Below are 24,204 nucleotides of genomic sequence, written 5' to 3' on the forward strand. Positions count from 1 at the left end.
TCTTAATATATAATTTTGTTGAAAGGTGATAGAGAGAGACTAATTTCAGTTGTGATCTTTCAGAGAAATGCCACTAACGTAATGTCTTCTTTAAATACTAAAACCAACCTTAATTTAATGTTGCTGCAACTCGTTATTGCGTTTTGCTGTTGTAGATTGGGAAAACGACAACGAGGTAACATAACCATGCTATTAATCACCTTTTCAATATTACACTACCTCCTTAAAATGGTTAAATAAACAGATAAGTAAATAAATACCTTGAATGTTTTTATGAAACTATATACTACAAAGCTGTTTCTCCAGCGGTTCTACAATTTCTGTCAACTTACCGTCATGCCGTTAAATATTTTAAGAAATACGACATTGATGCTTATTTATGTTCTACTTCAGTTATGTCTGTCTCTCTCTAACCTATCTATCCAAGTGCATTCGTAACATACATCCTTCCAATAATAACATGAATATGTATGTATGTATACATGCATGCATGCATGTATGTATGTATGTATGTATGTATCTATAGACTTCGATATTGGCACAATCCCATTTTTCTTTGCACATCTTGAATTCTATATCTAGAAGAGAATGAAGATCAAATATATATATATATATATATATATATATATATATATATATATATATAAAATAGCCTTTAAGAAATCTGCACCATTTGATCTTAATCCTTTTTGCAAGGACATTCAATAGAAATGATGAAAATTTTGAACAAAACAACACACACACACACACACACACATACACACACACACACACACACACACACACACACACACACACACACACACACACACACACACTGCATTGATGGTATAAGACGCACCACAATTTCCGCAGCGCATATTCAGCGAAACAAGTCTCTAATGTATTAAAGTATGTAATATAGATCCAACGTCACATAAAAGACCCCGGGGTAATTTATTTATTGATTTGCATTTTAGGGGGAAAAGGTGCCTCTTATATATCACCAAATGCACACACACAAATATATATTAAACATAAAGTCTGCAGAGCTTTAATTACTGCAGAGCTTAATGACCACCTCGAGAACCCAGTTTCCACAAAAAACTGTTTGCCGGGAGCTACACAAAGCCGGATTTCACGGGAGGGCTGCAATCAGAGAACCACTACTTTCAAACACAAACGTTGCAAAGCGTTTAGAGTGGAGTAAAAACCTCCAGAATTGGTCCCTAAAGCAGTGGAAGAATGTTATTTTCTCGGACGAGTTATTTTTTACCTTATTTCAGACTACCGGCCGAGTATACACGTGGTGACAGCCAAAAGAAGCATTTGACCCAGACTGCCTTTTTCAACTGTTAAACATGGAGGAGGATCTGTGATGATCTGGCGTGGGGGGCTATATCTTATCTTGGAAATCCGCCGGCCCAATGGTTTCCCTTCATGGCAGAATTAATAGTCAAGACTATTTAAGCATTTTATCTTATCAAATTCATCCTATGGTTGCGGAACTGTTTCCGGAGGGAAAAGCAATCTTTCAGGATGATAATGCTCCAATTTACACAGCTGAAGTCGTTACTGAATGGCACGAGGAACATTCTAGTGAAGTTGAACATCCTATCTGGCCACCACAGTCCCCAAGTAAGGAGTCGATATCCTCCACCATCATCGCTACAAGAGATGAACATGGTGGTACGAAGGATACTGCTGATTTATTTGAACTGCACATTGGTATTGAAGTTATACTGAAGGTGTCGCTAATGGTGTATTAGAAGTAGCTGTAGGATGTATTTCACCTAGATATGTAAGGCAGCAATGATAAATGTGAGACCTGAAACAACTTTGTCATTGCCGAACGAACTAAATTTATATATCTGCACTCAGAAACATCAGAGCTCAATTGTAAAAATTTTGAGGTTATACAAGTGCGTTTACTAAATGGAAATAACTATCTTACATTTAGAAATATATGGAAATTGTATATTAGAAGGACCCGCTTTCAACCAGCTTGTTGATTTAAAAAGAAAACTGTGATATGTGTAGAATAAATCGATGAACAAATTTAGGATGACAGGCCAGACATTGAAATGCATGTATTTCACTTAGAAATATTAGGGTTGGAATTCTGGTCAATGCTGACCAAATCAGACTTAATAATGAACAACTCGAAACATGTAAGGAAGACGTCTATGATGATGAGGGAAGTCCAGGTTCGGGAAGTACCCGCGCTGAGAGTGACACGGAACAAGATCAAACTTGTAGAGAAAGATTCTTTCAGAGGTATTAAGCCTTTAAGAAAAATTGCCCCAGTCGAAACTCAGGAAGAAAAAAGTTTTTAGTCCATTAGAGCCATGTTCCTTGGATTGGGAGCAAAAAGGGCCACCACCGTACGGGAGATATTTATTTGCAGTGTAGAGGTAGGGCCGAGGTGGGTATAGTTGCGGGAGAGTTGGATGATAGAGGATGGTAACTTTTAAAAATCATATATGGTCATGTACATGTATATGTGTGTGCATATACATATGTCACAGTTGGGTGTGACTAGTCTTATATTAAGTCCCCAGGTTTCAATGAGGAGGAGAATTGATGGGGATTGTGCAGTCGCCCAGTATACCATGATAAGGCAAACGTGCGCTAATGAGAGTGGAGCAGAAACACTCACTTTCACAGTTTAGGTAGACACTTAGGTGGAGAGAGTTTTTTTTAGTATGATCCTTTTCTCAGATAAACAGAGCATGCACACTCTACTTCTGTCAATATAAGGTTTACATTTAACCAGTATCTTCTACTCCATGTGGCAATATGCAACGTTTTCCATCAAAGTCCATATATGCTTCGCTAAAGATGTGAAATTTCGCCTCTCTTTCAATTTAAACGAGTACTTGTGGTCGTTGAATATAGTCCTGATGGGAACTTCTGTTGCGTCCATATATTTCTACACGTCCATTACTCCAATGAAGTAATTTGACACAATTCCGCATCATATACAACTGTTTCTGTATTGTAATAGCCGTTAAGTGAACATGTGCTGTTATTTCTGCATGAGTAGTTTGTCTTTATTTCAGGTTTCGGTCTACTAACTAATATTTTCTTTATGCAAAATCACAGCTAAAAGATACCCTCAAAGCGTGTCTATTCAAATTTTTCTCATAGCTTATGTGTTTGAGGGAAGCGTTTATCGACTAAACTAAGGAAGATCCTGCCTACACAAGTTTTTACATCCAGGGGAACGGGGTGGGGACGCCATATGACTTTACAGTGAGGTTTTCTCTCGGTGTGGTTAGGGTGTGTGTGTGTGGCGGGTGTATTAAGTATTATCGGTGAACTAAATTCTATACCTACTTAACCGAGTATCAAAGTCATTGCAAGCATGCTGATAATATATAATTCGACTATAACCATTATCGTCTTACAAAATATTCACTTCCTACACCTGTAGACCTGTTTCACTTGAATCCCAAACTCTCCGTAGGAGATTTATTATAACTGGAAATGAATGTACGGAGAAATGTGAGCGTGCAAACGCGCACGCGTATATATATGTATGTCTACTTATTTTAGGACGGAAAGGTATTATTACTATGAGCAGTATTTCGGTTATTTCTGGAAGGATGCACCCTAGAGAAAGAGTTAAGCTGTTGATGATCTCAACGTACGAGTCATTCTCGATTCCTGTTGATATAGTTAGTCATTCGACACCATTTAACGTTGGTAATGATCTTGAGAAAGGTACGGTGTATGTTGCACAACCTAATTCCCCAATTTCCTATATATATATATATATATATATATATATATATATATATATATATATTTCATATTTCATCTTTTATCTTTTATCTTTTACTTCTTTCAGTCATTGGACTGCGGCTATGCTGGGGCACCGCCTTCAAGGGTTAATTCGAACAAATCGACCTCGGTATTTCTTTTTTTTTTTTTTTTTTTACGTCTGGTACACATTCTGTCGAACATCTTTTGCCAAACCGTGAAGTAACGGGGACGTAAACAAACCAACACCAGTTGTCGAGCGGTGATGGGAGGGACAAGCACATGCACACATACATCCATCCATCCATCCATCCATTCATCCATCCGTCCATCCATCCGTCCATCCATCCATCCATCCATCCAGCCAGCCAGCCAGTCAGCCATACAGACATACATACATACATAAAGAAGAATACAAATGACGTTTAAAAATAAGTCACTTCTGCAATATGACCCTTGTTGAATAGGTCACCAGCAAGGTTTTACCTTGCTTGTTTAAACTCGTTTAAAATTTTACCTGAAAATGGTGGATTTATGCTATGATATAATCTATGAATACAGTAATAAAATTCTAACGAAACAGCTGTAGTAAATTTAAAATTTACTTCAGCTGTTTCGTTGGCGGGGTTAATGACATGCGACGTGGTTAAAATGTCAGCTGAAGGGAAAGGTAAAAAGAGAGAAATGGACAAGGGAAGCAGTTATATTGAGAAGAGAGAGAGAGAGAGAGAGAGAGAGAGAGAGAGAGAGAGAGAGAGAGAGAGAGAGAGAGAGAGAGAGAGCGGTGATGGTGTGTTGATAGTGAAAAGTATTTTTTTATTGAACTAATTCTTTTTATAGCCATCATCGCTTAAAGCATGCGCATAAGTGTAATTATTTATCGTCTACTCGCTTAAAAAAAAATTTGTATTTGTTCTTAAGCATTGATTTAGCCTAAAGTCTGGATCCACAAGAAGCACCGTTGCAAGTTGCCCGAGAAAGGATGCGCTGATATAGAGCACGGATCAGAGTCTTCCACAATCGTTTTACCTCTCTGGTTTTTCTCAGTTTTTCCAATTTCTTTAACATCCACTCTATTATCACATGGTATTGCAAAGTTTATCATCTTACACTGTTTATTTTGTCCTATTTGTTCACATCTCGTCATTTTGCTTCATTAGTGCGGCCAGTCCCGTAAAATCCTGTAATTTTCATTCTCTATCACAGCCTCTGGTTTGTGTTTTTACATTTCGTAGCCTCACACACGGCTAACATCCAAATGTACTCTTTTGCCTACAAAGTCATGCCTGCACCATATACTCTTTTTGTGCTAGCTGACTGCATTCACCCAAGAGATTTTTTACCTTTTACTTATTTTAGCCATTAGACTGTGGCCATGCTGGAGCACTGAAGGAAGAATTTTAGTCGAAAAAGTTGACTTCAGTACTTATTTCTTTAAAACCTGGTACTCATTCTATCGGTCTCTTTTGCTGAATCGCTAAGTTACGGGGACGTAAACACACTAATGCCAGTTGTCTAGCAGTGGTAGAGGAGAGACACAGACACAAACAGGCACACAAACACACACACACACACACACACACACGCACACACACACACACACACACGTATATATACTGAGGGCTTCTTTCAGTTTCCGTCTACCGAATCTACTCACAAAACTTTGCTCGGTCCGAGGCTACAGAAGAAGGCACATGCCCAAGGTTCCACGCAGTGGGATTAAGCCCGGAACCATGTGACATTGGGAAACAAGCTTCATACCACACAGACATGCCTGTTTTCGTTTCCGTTCCCAGAAATTTTGTGTTTGCTCTTTGAGAATTCAATTATTAAAATAAGTACCACAGAAGATTATTGACTAACCAAAACGGGTTACGATGTTAAAAGGATGAGAAATGCTAGTCTAGGGGTTATAAAGCTTCCAGAGTGTTCCCCACCTTTTAAAGGTGATTGCAGAGAGATTAGCTTTCTTTCATGAGCAGGTTGACCGACCATGAAGAGGCTCTTTCATTGTTGTAAGACACCATTATACCTTGAGGTTAGTGCTATATATTAAAGCAATATCACCACCCCAAACAAAGTGAGTCCGGTTCGAGATAAAGGCTTCCTAACAAAGTAGAAATCAACTAGAAAAATTAACATGTCCCCAGTACAGTTTTGGTTCTGGTTAGAAACTTTGGCAGGGTTAGGTCAAGTGGTAACAGAATAGATTGCCCCATGGAGAAGAAAATAGAAATAAAGAAGCAGAAGAAGGAAAAGAGAAAAGAAAGAATATAGAATATGAATAAAAGAAGCCAATGGGAGAAGAATAAAGACGAAAGAAGAAAATATAAAGCAAAGAATACGGAGGTAAAGTAGCGCGGGACAAAAAGAAGTATTTGTTATGAAATTGTGTGTACAGTGATGTGGATAGCAGAGTCGGGTTCCCGAATAATATACATGAAAATATGTTGGTGTCATCAAATATCACAACATTCACTAAACGTAGGTTGTTTTCATTGATATGTATATCAGACAGCTCATTGCTATTATACACAACTATGCCAACCGCTTTTCTTTTATTTGCTTAGAAGAGAGAGAGGGAGAGAGAGGGGGGTAGCATCCTTGAGCCGATAGTTTTCAGGGGAGAGTAGCGTAGGAGGTGGAGCGAGGAGGGACAGTAGAGCCGGACGATGCTTTTATCAGGAGTGATACTTTTGGGTCTGCTGTGTAAGCCTGTATAGGCTTGGGGTCCCAGGGAAGAAGGGAGCTGTGAACGCAAAGACTATCCCAGATCGTACACATTCTAGCTACACCACAGTCAGGATCAAGGGATCAAAGGTCCTTCCTGAGCCATAGACTCTTAAGACCGGTTTCCCAGATTCTGTGCCGTATGTAGTCACTTCCTTGTTGGGACACCAGTCCGTCGCTGGATTACTCATTTTTGCCAGTTGAGTGGATTGGAGCAACGTGAAACGAAGTGTTTTGCTACAGAACACAACACATTGCTCAGTCCAGGAATTGAAACCACAAGCTACACACCCCTTATGTTCTGAGTTCAAACTCTGCCGCAGTTGACTGTACTTTTCAGTTTTTTGAGGCCAGTAGACTAAGTACTAATTGAGCGTTAGGGTCAATGTAATTCGCTAATCCGTCCACTTATAAACAATTGTTATAGCTATTATTTGTAATATTTAACGTGGCGAGATGGCAGAATCGTTAGTATGCCGGTCGAAATGCTTAGCGGCATTTCACCCGTCTTTACATTCCGCCGGGGTCGACCAGTCAAGTACAGGGGTCGATGTAATCGACGAGTCCCCTCCCCAGGAATTTCAGGCTTTGTGCCTATAGTAGAGAGGGTTATTTGTAATAGTGACGGATCCTTTGTAATTCTTAGGCTGACACCTTCTCTAATCTGTCCTGAGTGAGAAATATTCTCTTGTATTTTGCCAGAAATAGCCGAGACTAGCAAACTAGTTTTATTGGCGTGACCCGGTTAACTTTCAAGATCAGACTGTATACCCAATAACATATTCAATGGCACACACGCATACAATACACATACATATATACGTGCGCTTACACGCATACATGCATGTAAACGCACAAACAAAAAGAGAATGGTCGAATAATGTGTGTGTATGAGTATGTGTGTGGAGAGAGAGAGAGAGAGAGAGAGAGAGAGAGAGAGAGAGGCAAATAGAAATAAAAGGGAGGGCATACTAAGTGTGTCACATCTTTGTCAGTGTTCAGGTAAAAAGCAAATGGAATACAGATGGTTGTTTTGCTATGTGTACACTTAAAAATATACACACATGCATGCACACACACACACACACACACACACACACACACACACACAGACGCACACACATATAGATACATACATACACATATTCATACATACATGCGTACATACACACATAAATTCATACATACATACATATATATATATATATATATATATATATATATATATATATATATATATACGCACGCATAATTCACATAGGCGTATTATAAAGTGTATTTGTGAATGTGAATGAGTGTGTGTGTGTGTGTCTGTAAAAGGTGAGTGTTAATTGTTTGCGCCTTGCATTTTGGCAGATAATAGCTGCACCCCGTCTGAATCGTTTTAACCTTACAACCTTATATTACAGAATTTTAAAGTGAAACTTGAGAACAGTCTGGAATAATAGGTCGGATGCAACGATGTTACGCACAAAGTGCAGCCACACTATTATCGTATGCTGTCTAACATTGATGGGCGAATTTGGCCAAATAACACACCTCTCTCTCTCTCTCTCTCCCGTGACCTTCATAAACTTGCTTTTTGGCTCTGATACGAATTCAACTGGCATAGTGGTGTAAGGACATACCACAGCAACTTAAATGCTTGATACACTTTAGGAGCTAAATTGTGCCATATATGTACATACGTAAGCATACACCGCCCCCACACACATATATATACACGCACAGATATAAATACATATAAGCATATATATATATATATTTATATATATATATATATATATATATATATATATATATATATATATATATATGTATATATATATATATATATATACGTATATATATATATATATATATATATATATACACACACACATATACACATACAAACAACACGTATATACATAAATGCACACACACACACACACACATATATATATGTATAAGCTTACTTATAGATATATAGGCATACATACATATACACTATCTATCTCTCTATTTATGTGTGTGTGTGTACATAGATACATCCATATATACATAGCTACATGCATACATATGCACATGCTTATATATATATATATATATATATATATATATATATATATATATACACACACACACACACACACACACATATATATACACACACATATATATTTATATACATATACATATAGTTATATGCATATATATATTTACATACATACATATGTTGTATATATGAGAATATTTCCCACTAAATTTCCTTCTAATTAGCATGATGTTCTAATCTGAATGAGAAATCAAGATTGTTTATCCTATTTGTTGTCTATGCTTTGTATTCCGAATAAAAACATTATTATCTTATCTGAAATCATTCCGGCAAATCTGGATAGCAAAACAATATTCGTGTTCTTGATGCTATTACTAAAATTATCGAGTGTGAAAACAGTGGTAAGTTATGATAAATTGTGTAGGGTAGTTAGAATGTATATATTAAAAAAATTATTATGTTTTAGGATGAGGAGAGAGAGGTAAAAAGAGGGGGGAACAAGACAGCTAGTTGGTTGCGGAGGGAGAGAGAGAGAAAGAGAGAGAGAAAGAGAGAGAGAGAGAGAGAGAAAGAGAGAGAGAGAGAGAGAGAGAGAGGGAGGAAGAAATACGGAAAATTATTGTTGATTTTTATTTTTGTTTGGAAATTTTTACATAACGAAATCACCGTATTTTAACCTGTATAAGGAACCCTTTTTTGTCAAAAATTAGGTTAAAAAATTTGGGAGTTTCTTATACATGGATAGTATTATAATCCTTTACAAAACCTTTTTTCCAAATTTTAAGCCCCCAAAATTAGGGAGTTCCTTATACACGAGGGTTCTTTATACCATGGTATATTAATCATATTTCTGCTTACTGATAACACAATGTCCTTCCTTTCTTTTATCTTAACCCCCGACAAACATTTTTTTAAATAAGTTTAAAATATAAGTATTGTATCTGGTTTAAATACTTTAGTTTAATCAAACACTTTTCTAAATATCCAGTACCCATCCACTTTTTCATTCAAGTTGGACCGGATTGGATTGCTCATGTTCAACTCACCGCAAGACGAAGGCTTCAGCATTTTCTCTCCATTACTTGTTTCACTCATTGGACTGCAGCCATGTTGGAGCCATGCTTTGAAGGACTATAGTTGAACAAATCGACACCAGAACTTATTTTAAGTCTGGTGGTTATTCTATGGTCTTCTGCAGAATTACCAAGTTACAGGGACATAAACAAATCAACAACGATTGTCAAGTGATAGGATGTACAAATACTCAAAACACACACACACACACACACACACACACACATACACACATACACACACACACACACACACACACACACACATACCGGGCTTCCAGACAGTTTCCGACAACCAAATTTACTGACAAGGTATTGGTCGACCAGGGACTATGGCAGAATGCACTAGCCCAAGATGCCGCGCAGAGGCACTGAACTTGAAACCATGCGGTTCTAAAGCGAGCTTCTCACGCCTGTACTTGCAAACCGTGACTGCGCCTATTAGGTACAAATATGAGTTTTCAACAGATTTATCAATGAATTTAGTTTTTGTTATTCTTGTCGTTGTTGTCGTCGTTATTGTCGTCTAAACTCATGGCAACCCTCATCGGGTTGGGCCTTTGATCAAAGGCATTCTAGCTACGACCAACTCATCTCATTTTCAGGGATCATGCAGGAAAGGCCACATTATCCAACATGTTCTTCCTTTTTAAAAGTGATAGCTATTTGAATGAGATTTGGGTGTTTATTTTTGCCATATGGCGCGACTAGGTAAAGGCACCCTTGTCTGCACGTGAATTCGGTGTCTGGTGTAAAAGCATTCATGTAGCGCGTGTGATACCTATTGTGTAATACGATATCGATCATGCAGACAACCACCAGCAGGAGAATCGTCTCTTACTCCAACTACAAAAGATTTTTCACGTCTACGAATTAGTAGAATGAACAGATGAAGAGAGAATGAGCTGCGAAGTGGTAGCGTGTAACCAAATACCTAACACGTTTGAAAGATAAGAAGTAGAAGGTCCTATGAGAGAAAGTGCGTTTGCATCATGTTAAAATATCATCGACGCTATTAATGCAGTCAAGAGGAGGTTAAGGTTACGAAGACGATCAAAACACATAGCTCTCAATCAGTGTCGAAGTTAGTGAAGTTACACAAACTTGCATACGTAACATTTGTTTATAGAAGTGTGACGGAGGAAAAGAGGGAGAGACAGGGACATTGCGTACGTATGCAGGCGTGATATTCCCTCCCTCTCTTTCTCTTTCTCTCCCTCTCGCTCTCCCCTCACACACACACACACACACACACATACAGAAAAGGCTCTTTATCAAGAATTTAAACATCATTACGAAATGAATCGAAGAATCCATGTATCCTTTGTGTAAGACAACAATTTTTATGGCATGGGTAGAACCACATATAACAGACAATTATCTAAAAATATTACTGACAAAAAATAACAAGAAATTTGGCACTAATATCATAGGCTCCACAAACCTTGAAGCTAAAGAAGTCGCTATTACCCTCAATATAAATAACAGGGAAGAGCATTAAGTTTCAAGCACATCAAAAGTTAATTGTTCTGCTACCTCTAAATACGTATTAGTCGACACCGCTAAAATCGAACTAGCGAAGTTAGTAAGCAAATCCTAGATTCAATAACACTTAGAATAAGAACGTAATTCTTCTGCCGCTAAAGAACAATTTTATATCAATAACAGAATGGGTTAACGGCATTACATCTATCCGGTTTGATATTATTTAATTTTATCTTTGCATAACCAGATCCTTTCTCAAATCTTTATCGTTCATCAGATCGTGGTTTCGATTCCTAGATCGAGCCACGTGTTATTTTCTTGAGCAAAACATTTAAGTTCACGTTGCTCCAGTCCACTCGGCTGCCTTTAGTCTCTCGCGCTATGAATGTTCATGAATTAGATAGCTTCAGGTGATACCTTATAAATTTATTTAGTGCAACAAGTTAAGGAACACAAGTTTACGAAGTTGCTATAAAGCGGGGAAAGATTACTTATATCGATAAAAAAAAGAATCCAATGAACCATTCAACATTGCAAGAAATATAATCCCTAGCGTAAGTAAAAGTATATTGCGATTATCTTAAGATAAGGCTTCGTTCATTAGTGCATATCATTATAATGAGGCTTTTCGCAATAGCGCCTTTACAGATGAAGTATAATACACAATCCGTTCTAATATTACAGAACACAAAAATAAGCCCAAAAACATTGTGTGGCATAAGCCAATTTTTGGTTTAAACGTACGAAAATATTTTCAATGGTTACCGAAATATAGTTTATCTTCAAATCCCAATGAATCATTGATATCATAACAGTTTTTTATTAGAAAAATTTTGCAAGCTCCATTAAGCATTTCAGTGCTAAGTACCTTACTAATGAAAATAACACACTATCTTCTCCTGCCTATAGATAACAATTTACAAATATTATATTTTCCTGCTCATAAGGTACGTACTACACTGAAAGAAAAAAAAACCCTTAATCAATCTATGTCTTATTCAAAAGTTACGTTGTAAAGTAGAATTCAACAACTGGGTCCAGCCCTAGTCTCGTAATATAGTCTATAGTTTCAGTTCATATTTTATGAATATATTCCAGTACTATAAATATGATATTTATTAGTTGTCTAATGTATTGACGGCAACGAATAAGATGTTTACATTAGATTGTTGGTAGCAGTTACAGAACCCTATATATTTTTGTTCGGTTCATGTTGAGTGACGAATCGACAAGGATGATATATGTATGTATGTATGTATGTATGTATGTATGTATGTATGTATACATATATATATATATATATATATATATATATATATATATATATATATATATATATCGAAACGTCTAGTTAGAATAGAGACAGCTGATGAAGGAATATTCCAAGTGGCTTTCCGTTTTCCTATGTGTTCGTTCCGTTGTCTGTAGTTCATTGTTCTAACGTCCTGTACCCTGATATGCATATATATACACATGTAGATGTAAGTATGTACATATATGTGTGTATACATGTATATATATTCTTTGTATTATATATATATATATATATATATGCAGGGTACGTAAGGTATTTGAGGACATACCTTTTTGGGGTCATTGCTGCATTTTTTGCTAACTCTGTATAATCTTTGTTTCAGAAAATAATAACGGCAGACCCTCAGCTTACTCAAGAAATGAAGAGGCATGCTGTTAATGTGGTTATAAAAGCTGAGCATAGCGGTTTAGAAATATCTCGATTTTTAAAAATTGTCGAGAATGTCAGTATATCACACTTTTTCAACTTTATGCTACATATATACATATGCATATATATACTACATATATACATATATATAGAAATACATAACATACATATATCTGCATCTCTCTCTCTCTCTCTCTCTCTCTCTCTCTCTCTCTCTCTCTCTATATATATATATATATATATATATATATATATATATGCATGCATATATGCATATATACACGTATACGTACACACACACACACACACACACACACACACACACACACACATATATATATATATATATATATATAATTACATGGATGCACACTTACATATACATACATGTGCATATGTATATGAATACATACCTATACGTACACAGTCAAGCACATACATACATGCATACACACACAAACACACACACACAGCAGGTAACAGTGCTAAAAACAATAAAGAAAAGCTTCGGATTAAACAAGGGTGCAGACTGCTGACAAATATTTACAGTGACGTGATTCTCAAGATGTTTCATTCGTTTCTCCGCGGCAGGTGAAATGTCGGTAGTCATCGTTTGCTCATCTAAAAATGATCATCACAAGATGGAATGCAGAAGTGTTTATAGAAGTACATTCATGGGGTTGTTGGAAGTAGAACAACGATGTATTGTTCGTAATAAACAGGGTTTCTCGAATTAGCGCAATACCACAAATCTGTAGGGACGAAACTAAACACAAATGTGAAGTGAAGCAGTATTTGTTTACACCAGCGTCTTATTGCTTCTAGCGCCCCGTCGCCATTTTGAATGGAACATGGACTGAAATTTGGTGGGAGATCCTAGTTGTATGTCGACCCCAATTGCTCAACTGATACTTATTTGATCGACCCTTTGTGGTTAAGAAGCTCGTTTTGGGTTCAATCCTACTGAATGGCATCTTTAGCAAGTGTCTTTAGCTATAACCCCGGATCGACCAATGCTTTGTGAGTAAACAGAAACTGTGTGAAAACCCTTCATGTGTGTGTGTGTGTGTGTGTGTGTGTGTGTGTGTGTGTGTGTGTGTTTTTGTTTGCAACCCCACCCCCACCCCCACCGCCTGACAGCCGTTGTTGGTTTGTTTATGTCCCCGTAATCTAACAGTTCGGCACAAGATACCAGACTTTAAAAAACTAAGTATTTGAATAGATTTGTTCGACTAAATCGCTTGAGCATGAAGTGTTTCAAGACGATGCCCAAGCATGGCCGCAATCCAATGACTGAAACAAGACAAAAGGTACATATCCCAAGGGAGATTTGGGATCTATTTCTAGCCAGTCAAAATACCAAATATTGATCTCGGCGGCATTTGAACTCAGAACGTAAAGAGCCGGAAGAAATACTGGTAAGCGTTTGTCTGATGCGCTAACGGTTCTGCCAGTTCACTGTCTTTGCCAGCTCTAGTATAAAACCAAAAGTTGCTGTTGCGTCACAGGAAGCTTTGATCGACGAAACCTATGATTAAACGTCGTTTTGTTCGTGGCGGCAGCGTGTGCTTTGAGGCAGAATTAATTGCTCTTTCAAGCCACATAGAGACACCCTCCTTGATCCGAAAAGCGAGGAATTTGTACAGAGAATACTTAGAGAACTGACATGGCTGAAGGTTAGATTTATGGTCCTGGAGAGTTACAAGGCAATGAATGACCAAGGCATTTTGCCAGACACAATCATCCTCCTTGATGAGGAGAATGAATGCTTCTAAAATAAACACGCAGCTAGAAATTTTTTATAGGGATCCATGTACTTGACTGATACATTGTGTATCGTTCTCAAAAAAAAAAATGAATGGAAAATTTGGCACTGGTAGGATTTGAACACTGAATATTAAGAACCAGAATAAATAATTCAAGGCATTTTGTGAAACACTTTAACGGTTTCACCAATCCACCACGCTTCATAATAATGGTTTCAGATTTTGGCCCAAAGCCAGTATTTCGTGGAAGGGGATAAGTCGATTACATTGATAACAGTGCTCAACTGGTATTTATTTTATCGATTCCAAATGAATGAAAGGCAAAATCGACCGCAGCAGCATTTAAAATCAGAGCGTAAAGAGTTGGAAGAAATGCCACTGGGCATTTTGTCCGGCGTGCCAACTAATCTGCCAACTCGCTGCCTTAATAATAATGGTTTTAAATTTTGGCACAGGGCCAGAAATTTTTGAGAGGGGGAGGAAGTCGATTACATCTACACCAGTACTTCACTGGTACTTATTTTATCGACTCCAAAAGGATGAAAGGCAGAGCTGACCGGGTGGAATTTGAATGAGAGACGGACGAAATGCCGCTATGTACTTACTTTGTCCGGAATGGTAAAGGTTCTGCCAACTCGCCGCCTTAATAATAATGGTTTCAAATTTTGTCACAGGGTCGATAGTTTTTTGAGGGATGGGGGCAAGTTAATCACATCAACCTCCCCAATACTTGACTAGAACAAATTTATCGACCCCGAAGGAATGAAAGGCAAAATCAACCTCTGCGGAATTTGAACTCAGAACGTAAAGACAGGCGAAATACCGCTAAGCATTTCCCCCATCGTGCTAACGATCCTGCTAGCTCACCATTTTAATAATAATAATAATAATAATAATAATAATAATAATGCTTTCTACTAACTAAAGGCACAAGGCCTGAAATTTTGTGGGAGGGGGTCTAGTCGATTAGATTGATCCTCTCCCCCAATGTTTCACTGGTACTTAATTCATCGACCCCGAAAGGATGAAAGGCAAAGTCGACCTCGGCAGAATTTGAACTCAGAACGGCATACTAACGATTCTGCCACCTATCCACCTTAATAATAATAATAATAATAATAATAATAATGATGATGATGATGATGATAATAATAATAATCCTTTCTACTGAAGGCACAAGGCCTGAAATTTGGGAGGGGGGGACTAGTTGATTACATGGACCCAGTGTTTAACTGATTCTTATTTTATTGACCCCGAAAGGATGAGAGGCAAAGTCAACCTCGGCAGAATTTGAACTCAGAACGTAAAGACGGGCGAAATGCCGCTAAGCATTTCGCCCAGCGTGCTAACGATTCTGCTAGCTCGCTACCTTAGTGATAATAAGACTAATTACATGTTATTTCTGACCTTGGCTCAGTGCCACAAATGAGTAGATAATTAACTTATATAGTCAATTATATTGACTTACATTTACATGCTGGGAACTCTTTTTGTTTTTAATCACTTCTCTCCACCCTACCCGAAGAAAGTGCTTGGCTAATCAACTCCAGCAGAATTCGAACTCAGAATTTTGTCGGAATGAAACTAAATACAGCAAAACAGCTGTCTACCACTTTTACTGTACTGATAATATAAACGATTTCTAAATTTGGCACAAAGTCACTGCTTCATAAGCATAAGGTGTAGTCGTTTATGGCAACCGCACTATTTGCTTTCTGACTTTATTTCATCAAACCCGAACAGATTATAAAGAAAAATGTCAACCACTGGCGGAACTTCTACACAAGGCGTAAATAATGTCACTTTAATACTGCAATTCATTTAGTTCGACAGCCTTCCATCAATGACACTGCTTTAGTAGTACCCGTACTAATATCTAACACAGGCACAAGGCTAAGTTTTAGCAGTTGTATAGTTGTCATATATAAAAGTTTATTTTATTAGAAGATTTAAAATACTAAGAAGCAGGAAAGGAGATAAGAAGGGAAAAGAAATAAAAGGAGGGAAAAAAAAGAAAGAAAATGGTGGGGGAGGGTTAAAGCAGCGGAAGATAGAAAGGGCGGGGATGATCCCAGAACAAATAGAGTGCTCAACCGCGCCCCGCGATAATGACCACGATGGTGTTTGCCGCTCAGAACGGCACTCGCTGTTCTAGATTGATTTCAAATTTTGGCACAAGGCCAGCAGTTTCGGAGATAGGGGTAAGTCGATTACAACTGGTGTTCAACTGGTCTTTATTTTATCGACCCCCAAAGGATAAAAGGCAACGTCGACCTCTGCGGAATCTGAGCTCAGAACATAAAGACGGACAAAATACTACAAAGCATTTTCCCGGCGTGCTAACGGTTCTGCCAGCTCTCCGCTTTATAATTGTTTTATATTAATCGGGAAAATATCTACTTGGTATCATAGTTCCCTCTTACTTATAAAACTTCCCACTTACTTATAAAAGTCAATGTGTACAAACATTTTATGTCGTGCATTTTCCATCCCTGTGACAAAAAGTTTGTGCATCCTAAATTTATAATGAGCATAGTTAATATTTACTACATTATTTCAGGGAAAATGCCGCTAAGTATTTTGTTCGGCGTGCAAACGATTCTGCGGATTCACTGCTTTATATTTACATATAATGGATACAGATAGGATGGAAAATAGATAGAATGGTCCCGGTAAGATATGAACTGAGAAGGTAAAGACCGTAAGAGAATACAACAAGGTATTCTACTCTGACACTTTGCCATTACGGGGCTATTTATACTGCTTTATTTCATTAGCTGTAATAAGTAAGTGAAACACGAAGTTTATCTCTTGATTTATCAAAATTTTTATACTAAATATTTTTGTTCCTTTCTTTAAAAAAAAATATACAGTCATGCGGTGCTTTTAATCTCAACGTTGCAAAGGGCGCTTGAGAAAAGTGTGCAGAGGAGACACTGCACGGGAAATTTCCTGGGATCTCCGGTTTGTCTATATTAAAACAGGGAAGGAGGTGAGGCGAAAGAAATTCTATATTCTACTCAGAGGCTCTGTCAACAACAACATAAGGTCTTCTGTCCAGTGGAAAATCCATAACGAAAACACACACACACACACACACACACACACGCACACGCGCGCGCGCGCGCGCGTGCTCGAGGTGGAAGTGGTTGTGGGAGCATGCATGCAAACAAAATAATTTTTCATTACACAAGTTTAACTCACCTTGTTCGTGTCCGTTCGTTTTGTGTTGCAGAAGTTCGATTGAAATACTCGAAAGGCTCTTCATAGTTCTCTCTATGTCCGTTCATGTGATTTGTAGAACGAGGAGTACTCTTTTCAGTAGAAGACCGAAACGAAGATGACGAGCTAGAAGAATCCGAATTCGATCTCTTGTTGAAGTAATAACTCTTCTTCTGTTTTGCCCCACCATTTCTTTCTTTGCGTCGGTACTGATCACTGAAATTGTTGTCGTTGGTTTTATTTTCATAGCTCTTATCCTGATCCGGTGAATCGTAGAACCTAAAAGTCCTTGTTCTCGAACGAGGGTCGTATGTAGTCTTCGTTTGAAACCGCTTACTTTCGTCTCCTTTCTGACAGTACTTTCGCTGGAAATCATAATCTTGCCGGCTCTCTTTATTCTTTAGAACTTCGTAAGCTTTGGAAAGTTCTTTAAACTTTTCTTCGGCATCTTCGCTTTTGTTTTTATCTGGATGTAATTTCTTGGCCAGTTTTTTATACGATTTTTTAATTTCTTCGGCTGTTGCGTTTTCATCCACCCCAACTATAGAATATAGATTCTTCATTTTTTATCATTTAATATCAACAGTTTTCAGTTTGTTAGTTTTCGATTTTTTTGTTTTGTTTTCGAGTTGTATTTTTTTTTTATTCCTATATGTATCTTTCGTTCGCATCAGCCTTGTATAATAAATACTAGCGGTCAAGAATATTATCTAATTTCCAGCCAACTTTTGGGTGCAGTCTGAAGTAAATGACAAGCAATACCAGCTGTAGAATGGTGGGGAGCCATTTTATCACTGAACTTACTATTCCTTATTTACATCTGACGTCAGGTGCCGTCGGAATGCTAAATGCCAACAAGCAGAAAATAGTAACCCAACTGCTTGCCTTTTTTTTTTCTTTCTCTCTTTCCTCTGCCGCGATAATGAATCTTTAAGAATTACATATATATATATGTATAAAGGGGTCTTTCATTTAGATCTAATAATAATGATTTCAACGTGAGCAGAGCAGAGCAGAGACAGAACAGCAGGCAGATAGAGAAAAGGAAGGGAATGACTGTGTAATGGTGAGTACGAGAGAGAGATTGACAGATAAACAGAAAGAGAGAGAACGACAGAGTAATGAAGAAGAGGGGGGAAATGTAGAAGAATAGGAGTGCGGTAGACAAACTTAAAGAGTAGTTTGTGTATATTTGAGAGAGAGGAAGAACTGACAGACACCAGACTGACAGAAAAAGATATGAAGAGGAGTGTGTGTCGGGCAGGGAGGAAGGAGTGTGCGTGCGTTTGTTGTTACATAACCCTTGGTCAGCATTAACTAAGCAGACACGATCAAAGACATTAGAATTACCACCATCCCGTCTATTTAAGGGTTATGTGGGACTGCATTATCTAAAGTCCCATTATGTAAGACCACAAGGTTGTGAGCTAAGAGAGATTTGGCCGTTATTTCTAGCAATACGAGTTCTCACGTACAGGCTCCATGGGAGTGTTGTATGTGTTTGTACCTGTGTCGGCGTATGTGTACGAGTTCACCTGATGTTAAAGAGAAACCGATTAAAAACGAAATTTTTAATATTGAAACTTGCACTCTGTTTCTCTCACGTACACACATGCATACACATACAGGCACACTCAAACACATACATACATACATACATACATACATACAATGTGTTGGTATATTCGTGAATAAGTCAATAACCGAAATAAGTTGATCTATTGTTTAGGAAAATACTATTCATTTGTTTAAGGGTTGTACTGGATAAATTGCGAAAATAGCTCTACCAGTTCAAATACTAAGAAATAAGCATACTCAATTTCATTTTTACCAAATAATTTAGGAAAATGAATGGGTTATTTCCCTTGGCTACATATAAGGATCCCTTCCAATGGCCAATGGATTATTTCTCTTGGTTTTTAAAATAAAATATATTAGATATATATAAGGATCCCTTCCAGGGGCCCTATTATCGATTTTTTTCGACAACCTGAGTATGCCATGAGGTTTCCAGACATGAGTTCTACTCACATGTCAAGTTTCATCAAAATGGATAAAATGATGTAGGAGGAGTTAGCTAACAACTCCACAAACACACCCACAGACAGAATTTCCCACATATGTAGTAAATCATACGTATGTATGTATGTATGTATGTATGTATGTATGTATGTATGTATGTATGTGTGCGTATGCGTGCACGCGGTCTTTATGCTTGTGTTTGTCCCTACCACTGTTTGACAACTGGTGTTGGTCTGTTTATGTCACTGGAAAAGAGACTGATAGAATAAGTACGAGACAGCAAAAAACAATAAAAAAAAAGAAGAGAAAAGAAAAGAAAAAGGAACAAGTACTGGCGTCGATTTGTTCGACTAAACCCTTCAACTTCAAAATAGTGCTCCAGCATGGCCGAAATCTAAAGACTGAAACAAGTAAGACACAAAAGATAGCGTGGTGGAGCGTAGGAGGAGCGGAACTACATTGAGTGTCCACTTGAAATACGTGTTTTTGCTGTAGTCAAAGGTTTGTCGTGTTTAACGAAGGAGGCGGCCAATTTGGTTGCAGCGCAGAGCGATCAAAATCTACGCAACGCCACTGTTTAAATACATAGGCTCATATGTATGTATGAATGTATTACGTGTGTACATATGTATGTATGTATGTATGTATGTATGTATGTATGTATGTATGTGTGGGTTGTGTTTTCTTTTTCTCTTTTAATTTAAAGTTAAATTTGACCGGCCATCTTCTCTTGTATGTTTTTAGTCACTCACTCTCTCTCACTCTCTCTCTCTCACACTCTCTCTCTCTCTCACACACACACACACACTCTCTCTCTCTCTCCCCCTCTCTCTCTCTCTCTCTCTCTCTCTCTCTCTCTATATATATATATATATATATATATATATAGTGAATAACAAACAAGTAAGACGAAGAGAAATATAAAGTGAGGGAATTGACAAACAAAATGTATGAAGTTAGACAAGTAAAACATGTCATGGATAAAGTGTAGAAAAATTAAATGAAAGAATAAAACCAGAGAATATGTGCAATGAAAACAAATACGCCAAATGAAAAGAGATAAAAGACGACCTGACATTTTTAGCTATATCCTTTATTAAAGAAAAGTAAAAGAATTAAGAGGAGGATAAATAGAAAGGAGAAACGATACCAAATTTATGACCAAGTAAGGGGAGAAAAGGGGAAACAATTCAGAATGCAGCTCTCTTCTTTTTTTCTTTTTTCTAAGGCTCTTTGGCGAAGTGTAGCCTCTGTGTAATATGTCCAAGCATTAGCAAGTAAATTGGTAAGTAAATTGTCGTAGTCGAATTGATAAATACACACAGATTAAGTTCGTCTTAGGTCAAAGACATTTAATTATAAGGATATTAAACAACTAAAGTATATTCATGTATGCTATGCATCCGTGAGGAGCCTTTAATAGAAATCAGAAACACATTAGTAGTTATCTTCTGTAGATGTTCATGAAAAACAAAATCGTATTAGTCGTTGGTAATTGTTGTTGTTTAGCCCCGAGACGGCCTTGATTGAGCAGACGACCTATGATCAAAGATGTTCCAATTTTAACCATCCAATCTCTTTTTGTTTTCTTTTTTTTCAAACGAGTTCGTTACAACCGGAATGCTTTTGATCATAGTACGGCATACGGCATATCGTAATTATACGAATATACTTTAGCTATTTAATATTCTAATCAGTACATATGCTTTCATTTACCAATCTCTTATGAGTCAAGAATGACGACTCTTCATTGGCACGAGATGATTTTAAGGCGGGTTTCTGACAAAATTAGATTAAGGTTAACTGACGCCCTTTAAGCACAACCCAGCACCCGTGTCCCCCTCGACCCTTCCATTGTTTAAATGGCAATACATTAAATGTTAAATGTGAAATAACAGGCTAAAAATTCAGTTTTTTTTTGTTGCTTATCCGTCATAACTACTTTAAATATAATCTTTTTATTTTTAATTATATTTATTTAACACTAATTAACAGCGAGCAATATAAGTAAATTATGACTAGGGCAACAGGGAAAAATTTTTAAATGTTCAACAACTTGTGACTGCTATGTATATAGTTGTTGTTGGCACTCCGTCGCTTACGACGTCGAGGGTTCCACTAAAGCCAGGATCTTTCCAGCTGATTTCTGGGCCCGAAACTTCTTGGGACGCAGTGAACTGCCGTGGAGCCACTCCATTGATTGCTGCTTGGTCTAGGGATCATAATAATGAAGCCAAGTTTCATCCATGGCGACGATACGAGCCATAAAATCAGCCTCTCTCGCCGCAAACCGGTTCAAAATGGCGTTTGATGTCGTCACTCTGATGCGCTTCTGATCTGCGTTCAGGCATTTCAGAACCTATTTTGCGGACAGCTTTCTGATATCCAGAATGTTGTGGATGATGTGGCCAACTCATTCGTAGCTGAAATCTGGCAATCCTCGAGAATCATGACATGCACAGAGCCGGTTTTGTCCTCTGTGGTCACGGAAGTTGCCCGTCCTGACCAGGGTTCATCTGTAACCTCGAAATGACCAGTCTGAAACTTTGACACCCAAATTTTCACTGTGGAGTAAGACGGGAAACCATCCTCTAAGATCCTTCATCTCGCCATGGATATCCGTCGCACCTTTGCTTTGCAAAAAGAACTTCATGACCACTCGCGCTACAATTTGACCAAAATCCATTGCAGGAGCTGCCATCATGCGTTAAATCTGCAAAAATATGAAAGATATATTGCATACCATTATGGTTTTTTGCATATTTTCTCCTAAATAATTGTCCTACTTCCCCTGTAAAGCTCTACCCTTTCGTGATACCCTTAAAGCCAGAAACTTTTCGGCACCCTCTTGTAGTATATGTCATACATGTTGTAACAGCTTATATGTTGTTGCTAATAGCAATTCTTGACAAGAGAAATTAAGCAGGGGAACATTGAGGAAAGTGACTGAAAACAGCAAAGGTGACAGTCGCTGCTTTTGCAACCTGGGTCGGGCAGCGATCGAAGCGCTCTTTTTTATCTCAGAGAGATGAGTTTCTGATTTTATGACCGTCATCACAAATGTAATTCATAAAATAGAAAAGTAAAGTGGTCAGAACTGATTAGGCGAATTAGAGAAAATCGTTTATTGCGAGACTAATAATATAAACAAACATGCATTTGGATTTCTTTTGTGAAATTTCACAGATATACCGAAACTACCACCCAGTGAATCACACATTCGGGTTTCGAATTTGGCGAGAACTCAAACTATAGCGCGAGCGCGCGTGCACACACACACACAGCTGTTATAATTTACCATTTACACCATAGAGCCGAAAGAAATGCCACTAAGCAGTTTATCCGACGTGCTAACGATTCTTGCCAGCACGCCGTTATTCGCTTGCATATTAATTAAACTAATTGTTATTTTCACATCTGCAGTTTTTCCTCATTGTCAACGCTTAAAAACAAAACAAAACAAAAAAGAAGTTTACTCGAAAGCAAGTTTGCCTGGGGTACCAACATCGCACCCTTAGAGTTGGCGCTGGTTGGCGTAGCCGGAATAGGAAGAAGAGATTGCGAATGGGAGACGTCGACAGCCTTCATTGTCTCTTTCTCTCCAAATATATTCACATTTCATTTGACAGGCATGCTAAGCTGTCAATTTATACGATATAAATACACACATACACACACACATACATACATACATACATACACACATATATGTATAAAAATATATATATATACATATACACACATATACATCCACAAAGAACGTAAACATACATACATACATACATACATATATATATATATATATATATATATATATATATATATACATATATATACATATATATATATATACACATACACACACACACACACACACACACACACACATATATATATATATATATACTTATATTATATATACACATACACGTCCTACAGCCAGTACGTGCATATGTACAAAAACATACAAATATTATATACACACGTGTATGTATACATGCATGCATGTATGCATACATGTGTGTGTAGGTTCGTACATACGTATATGTATGTATGTGTGTGTGTATGTGTGTGTGTGTGTGTGTGTTTACTAAACATACCCTCTGTTCGGGTGTACGGTGAGGTTAAGATGCGGCAGGGTGTGATGAAAAGTGAGATCATCCATAGTACACATGTGTTGTGGGATAAAAATAACTTGCATCGCGAGAGAGAGAGAGATCCCATATTAATACTTTGCGCGCGCACGCACGCACACATACACACATACACACATGCGTGCCTCTATGCATTTTGTTACATTATGAACAAGTATGCGTAACGCTAAGGTTGTGTATGGATATATTATAGGTAGGATGTTATAGGTAGTATGTATAAATGCATGCATGTGTGTGTGTGTGCGTGCGTGTGTGTGTATATATATATACACATATTCCCATATGC

The 24,204-nt window shown here is 37.6% G+C and overlaps 1 protein-coding gene across 2 annotated transcripts in view; it reads right to left on the reverse strand.

Moving 5' to 3' along the window:
• The window catches only part of LOC106872147 (uncharacterized), a 45,764-nt gene extending 25,986 nt beyond the window's left edge, over positions 1 to 19,778 (reverse strand). Inside the window, exon 1 of one of the 2 annotated variants that reach the window (XR_016237506.1) lies at positions 17,725 to 18,995. Coding sequence is in view for 1 of the 2 variants with exons in the window: in XM_089338056.1 (XP_089194182.1) it covers positions 17,725 to 18,305 (581 nt within the window). In the remaining variant the exon portion in view is untranslated. Of the gene's footprint in view, positions 1 to 17,724 lie in introns of both variants that reach the window. The other variant, XM_089338056.1, reaches the window with a different exon arrangement.
• Between the last annotated feature and the right edge of the window lie 4,426 nt (positions 19,779 to 24,204).

Source organism: Octopus bimaculoides, chromosome 20 (assembly GCF_046866305.1).
Source record: "Octopus bimaculoides isolate indiv1 chromosome 20, ASM4686630v1, whole genome shotgun sequence".
Taxonomy (NCBI): domain Eukaryota; kingdom Metazoa; phylum Mollusca; class Cephalopoda; order Octopoda; family Octopodidae; genus Octopus; species Octopus bimaculoides.